The 6,014-nt window shown below is 47.2% G+C and overlaps 1 protein-coding gene across 7 annotated transcripts in view; it reads right to left on the minus strand.

Moving 5' to 3' along the window:
* Spats2l (spermatogenesis associated serine rich 2 like) overlaps positions 1-6,014 on the minus strand; it is a 156,178-nt gene that overhangs the window by 28,479 nt on the left and 121,685 nt on the right. For 5 of the 7 annotated variants that reach the window (XM_013353449.2, XM_026788883.1, XM_026788885.1 and 2 more), the window contains 2 exons: positions 5,032-5,238; positions 3,720-3,855 (listed from right to left, as the gene is read on the minus strand). In XM_013353449.2, coding sequence (XP_013208903.2) covers positions 3,720-3,855; positions 5,032-5,238 — 343 coding nt within the window. The remainder of the gene's footprint in view (positions 1-3,719; positions 3,856-5,031; positions 5,239-6,014) is intronic. The other 2 variants (XM_026788887.1, XM_026788886.1) reach the window with 1 other exon arrangement.

The raw sequence follows: 6,014 nt of genomic DNA on the forward strand, positions 1-6,014 counted from the left end.
GAAGGAGATGACCTGAAAGGTGGCAGAGGAAGGGGAGGAGGGCAAGGGCTGAGACTCACATCTCACCTCCGGACTTGGCCTAGACGAGACCTCGCTTCTGTTGCGGTTTAAACATGAAAGCTCTTCATAGGACCATAGGTATGGAATACTTGGTTTCTCCCCTGGCGGGCACCATTTTGGGAGTTTGTGAAACTTTCGGAGGCAGAGCCTCGTGGGAGGAAGCAGGTCACTAGGGGTGGGCCTTGAGGTTTTACAGCTTAGCCTGCTTCCGGTCAGCTCTCTGCTTCCTGACTGCACTGTTGATGTGACCAGCCTCTTCATGGTCTTGCCCCTGGGCTTTTCCCTCTAGGAGGGCTGTGTTCCTTCTTTACTGTGAACTAAACAAATCATTCACTCCCTAAAGTGCTTCTTGTGTTAATTGGCCATAGCTATGAGAAAGGTAATGAATACAGCCCCACTTCAGGAAAACAAGACACAGGACACAGGGCCAGTGTGGTCCTGAGCTACAGAATGAGTGCTCTAAATGCCCCTTTTTTTTTATTTAAAATAAAACTGCTTAAACAATTGTCCCCTCCACCCCCCCATCTCTACAACCTCATCACCACCCCCACCCACCCTGCCACGACTTTGCTGGCTCCCAACCAGCTTCCCCCTTCCTCAGGAGTGCTCTTAGTTAGATGTTAAACTGACAATAACACCTAACAGGATTTTTATAGCTCTATTTTGGGATGCTTTCTCTCTCAGCATATGGCAGAAATATCGAGTATTATTATACTTCCCGGATGTTTTTTTCAATCTCATGTTTTATTGCTCATTTTAAGCCTTCGTAATCAACTTGGACACACACTCGCCGGCTCTGTGATGAGAAGCTAGGCTAGTCTGCGCACAGAGCAATTAAATCTGGCAGCGATGATTCCAAAGGATGACTATTTCCCAGCTGAGGCAGGAGGGCCAGTCAGACAGAGACGAAGCCAGCTGTTTCGCGTTAGTTCCTGGTATTATTTTTACGCTCCCGTTGCCAAGTTTATCTTCTGTTCAGGCACAGTGGGAGAGGATCATGTCATAGTTTGGTTCCTTGCTCAGATCCCTGGTTCGTTCTGAGAAGATGGGAAAGTCCCACGTATGGCCAGCTAGTCACATGGGACAGCGTTCTGGTGAAACGCCAATGTGGTTTTCTTCCGTTAACTGTATCGAGCAAGCGTTCTTCACGGCCTGCTTGGAAAGGATCAATGCCGAGCTCATTCAGCCCTGGTGTGTGTCCTCGGTAAGGCTGGCGGATGACCAGCCGCCCACTTTCTTCTAACTTCTTTAAATCGCCGTTCCCACGAACTCATCACGATCGTTGGTGGAGTGACCTCAAGCAGAATTTGTGTCCTCAAGTTGGCAATTGGTGGCAAAGTGAGATTTTCTTTTAATGTTTTACATTAAATGTATATTTTTATTCATTTATTTCTGAAGGACACACAATGCCTCCTATTGAATACTTGGGAGTTAGGAGGACTGGGCGATCCAAATAAGGATCGGAGAGAGGACCTAGGCGTGGGGCTCACTGGCTCACTGAGGGCCACGTGACTTAAGTACCGTTTCAGAATAAATAATTTTTTTTTCAGAAAACCAAAGGATGCGAACCATGTGTTTTGTATCTGTAAACCTCGTCCAACGGAGCCCAAGGTTTGCCTGTATTTAAACTGGTGGTACCAGGCACACGGCTCCCTCTGCTGCCTGTGGTACACGATTTAGCCACCAGTAGGGAAACTTCTTTCCCAACTCTTCCATAGCCTGGTATTTCTATGAGTACCACAATTCCCAAAATTCATCCTCCCTCTCCCCTCTGCAGAGACAAGGGAGGCTCTGTCTTAGTTTGTCACTGTGCTGACTGGGCCCAGGTCTTATCTGGAACAGAAGCAAAGGTTTCCTCTTGGCAGAGGCGCTGTAATGGTTATGCTCACACAGTAATTTGATTTGATTTTTAAGTTAGCGCACAATTGTGGGATCATTTTTACAAAGGGTGAGGTCAGAAAAGGAGTGTTGGCGCTTACTCAGTAGCGGCCACATCTAGTAAATGGTTGAACTACACAGTTCCTTTTTGGGTCTGGAAGGAAGTGTCGTTTTGTCCTGTGGGTGACTTTTTAGCATGGTAAGGCTCATTCGGGCCCCGTCTCCCCACCAGGTTAAAGAGCAAAGGAAGAATCAAGAGCAGAGAAACCACACATTGCTTCCGTGGGCACTGGCTTTCCTGGCCCACACTTTCACCATTTGAGGAGTGAAAGAAACTCAAGCCTGCTGTAAACCTCCAGATGTCTCGTGATCCCTGTGCTCTTCCTTCTACTAACACACAAAATTAAGTAAATAAAAAGCAGTCATAGCAGCTGGAGGCAGGGGGATTAGCGGTTACCGCTATACTGGGTAAGTCAGAGCCTGAGTCACTCAGATGCAAGGTATCATGAGGGGCCCTGGGAGGAAGCACTTACTCTACAGTGGCACCCACATGGATAGGGTGCAGAACTCCCCTCCAAAGACCGAGGCTGCCAAGCTGCAGACCCCAGGAGCCAACCTTGCCCCAATGTCTTTCTGCATTGTCCAAGGTTGCTTTCACACGAGCAGAGCTGAGTGACCATATGTCTGGAACACTTAACAAATTTACTTGTTGGCCTTTTCCAGAAGCCCTGCTGCCTCTGGCTCTAGACACTTGTTGGGTAGACTTATAAGCAATGGGGCAACCGACTTAAGGAGAGACTGGAAAAGTCCTAACTAGAAACCACTAAAAAGTCTGATCTTCAGTAGTACAGCATCTTTGTTGTATGTAAGTGCTCACATGCATCCTGGGAGCTGCTTTGGACAACTTAGCTACAATCTGGTCAAGAGGAAAGTTCCACGGACTCCGTGTCTGGGTGAGGGAAAGGGCTGCTCATCTCAGAAGACCTGTAAGGGACTGAGTGGTGATTGTCAATCTGACGGGATCTAGAGTGGCTGAGGAGGCAAGCTTCCGGGCACACCCATGAGCTGTTACCTAGATTAACCGAGATGGGAAGGCCTGCTCTATTGCTCTATCTGTGGTCGGTAGACTGGAGTCCTAAGCTGAATATAAAGAAAAAGAAGAAGCAAGCTGGGGAGCAGCACCCACCGACTCTGCTTCCCAAACACAGTCACAAGGCGGCTAGCTGCTTCCAGCTCCCGTGCCGTAGTCATGAGTTCCTGCAACAGTAGCCAGCACTCTCAGACTGTGTGTCAAAATACATCTTTCCTTCCTTGGGTTGCTTTTGTTACAGGGATGCAGGCACCACAGCCCATGTCGAGAGGGGAACTCTATCACTAAGTTTACTCGATAAGATGCTTCTTTTTACTAGGGGAATTTAATGATAATGATGGGAATATTTTTGCTTTTTCAAACATCCCTCATGTGATCAGCTTTTCACAGAAGTCAATGCCACATAAGCACGTCCCATAAGCTTTTGTCCCTAGCCCTGATACGCTATTAGGTCAGCTTCAAACTCCAGTGAATTGTGACAGCCATCAGAGTTCTTATTCAAAATACCTTTTCTTTCTCATTTCCAAGATCTATTTTCCTGCCTGCAGAACTTTAAAAGAGTCAGTCAGAGAGCCGTTCTGTGATGTTTATGCATTAAATAAACCATCTTTTCCATCTGATGCTTTTTAGAGGCCACGGGAACGGCCCGGAGGCTGGGAATTTACGGCTGTGGGGTTTGGCTTTTACTCACCAGTTGTGTAGCTCCGCGAAAGCGGCTTTGATCTTCTTCACGGAACTGTCCACTTCCTCCTTGATCATGACGCGGTACCGAGTCAGGGAAACGGTGCAGCGCTGCAAATCCTTCACTGATTTCTCGATATTTGGGCCTAAAATGGATGCCAAGAAAAAGACGATCAGCGGGACCACTTTATCTTTTATTTATGAACTAAAAGAAAAAAAAATGAGGCAACCCAACCACCCCACACAGACCTGGCTTTTGTTTTCTAGAGGAAAAACATTGCTAAAGGGAAATGGTTTGTCTGGCCCTTGAGAATGTCAAGTGTCATAAACTTCAGTGTCTTCCAATCTCAAGGCCATTTGTGCAGCTGGCTCCCTCTGTAAGCACCACCATGTGTGGCTCAAAGTCAACAGGGATTTAGAGCAGGACAATGACAGAGAGATGGGGGAGGTACAAACTGGTTAGAGAGAGTGGGGCAAGAGGGTCAGGTATGCTGGCTCCTGACCGGCATCCTGAGCCAGGCCTGGAGGGACAGGAACAGCATGTAAGCATCTCTATGTGTGCCCATCTCCCGGGGTTTCCTGCAATCTGCACCAGGGTGGAAAGCATACCCAGCCAACAGGCTGCTCTTATCTCATCAAGAGTATGTTTCTTCAAAGAAAGCAATCTCCCTAGAGAAAATGGAGCTAGTGTGCCAAGCCAGAGTCACAGAAATCAAATACAACTGAGGCCGAATCAGAAGTCACTGCGTTAGTGAGTCTTGGAATCAGAAACAAAGTGATTTAGCCATTTCATTCATAGGTCTAGTCACAAGTCAAAGACACCAAGGTTTGGAAAATGGACATTCTGCGTGTCAAATAGCGAGAAGCCTTGCAGTGTTAGATTGTCTGAAAGTTCTACTACAGAACCGAGTTCACACAGGGAAGACCGTCTCTCAGGGAAGAGCTGTCAGGATCTACATCCATCTTCATCCACACAGGCCTGGACTTCATATGTCTGGGGGGACACTCATCCGTCCTGCGCTAACACTGCTTCCTAAGTGACCGAGCTAAATGAACACACATCCATCCATGGTGGGGCAGAGAAGGGGATGCCATTCCACCTTGATTTTCTTAGACCTCTGACAGACATGGAAAGGATCGTATCTGTCTTCCCATTTTCCATCTGAGTGGATCATAGGGGGAAAAATAAAGAAGAAATTCCACTGTAAGTAAGATCCTCTTTGCTAAGCAGTATTTTTTTTTTCTGGAAAGTTCAGCCATACTGGCACTTTTAGGTGTGTACGGGACATGTCGAGTCATGTGCACAAAAGAAACCACTTTACCTCTTTTCTTTGCCAGCTCATCCGCCTTTATTTCAAGATGAGCTGCGGGGGCATTGGACTTAACAGGAGATGTTTTTGCCTTAGGCTTGCTTGGGTTACAAGGCTGCCCAGATGACCACTGTAGACCATCTGGCCTCTCTGATGGTCCGTGAATAGCTTTGGGGCTCCCATCTAAGGACATTCTCTGCTGCGGTAGTCTGTTGCCTTCTGTAAGAGAACACCAGATAATGACTGTGAAGGGGATAAAGCAAACACATGGGCGGCCAAGTGATGGGGAAGGGCAGGAGGTCTGGTTTCATTTGCAGGCTGACAATAATGCCTTGCCTTGCAAAATACCGAGGGAACTGTCTTCTGTGACGTAACACCAGAAAGGGCCTTGGGTTTAGAGTCAGAAGACCTGGGGTCTGTGTGTGGGCTCTGGGAACTGCTTGCAGAGAGAGGTGGACAAGCTGTTTAATATCTGAACCCCACTTTCCTCACTTGTAACTGCCTAGCAAGGTATTAACAGGCTTGCAAGAGATGAGTATAAGTCCCCATCTCTCCCTTCCCCCATTCCAGTAAAAGCTTACACATCTTTCAGGGTGAGCTTGCACTGCAACTGAAAAACGCAGCCCCCCCCATCTCCATTAACGCTTTGGGGTACTTCATTCTGAGTTAAGGAAGGCAGGAGAGGGATTGGAGATGAGGCAAGCATGGACAACATCATCATTCCATCTAATTTATGGCGGGATTAAATTGGTAAGCATCACGGTAACATCTCAACTATCTTTAAATTCCAAGAGCTGGATTCTCTCTAGAGCTTTGATAGATGAGACAATAAATTAGCAGCACGTTGCTTTGGGCATCCTTTAAAGGTAGGGTCCGAGGTAGTGATTGCTGGAGTGAATTAAATGGTGCCTAAGGGTCCGAAAAGGGAATGTGTTACTTTTCAGATTTCACCACAGAGATCTCTGGTATGAAAAAAGAAAGAGAGAGAGAGAGAG

This window comes from Microtus ochrogaster, unplaced genomic scaffold, assembly GCF_000317375.1.
Source record: "Microtus ochrogaster isolate Prairie Vole_2 unplaced genomic scaffold, MicOch1.0 UNK8, whole genome shotgun sequence".
Taxonomy (NCBI): Eukaryota; Metazoa; Chordata; class Mammalia; order Rodentia; family Cricetidae; genus Microtus; species Microtus ochrogaster.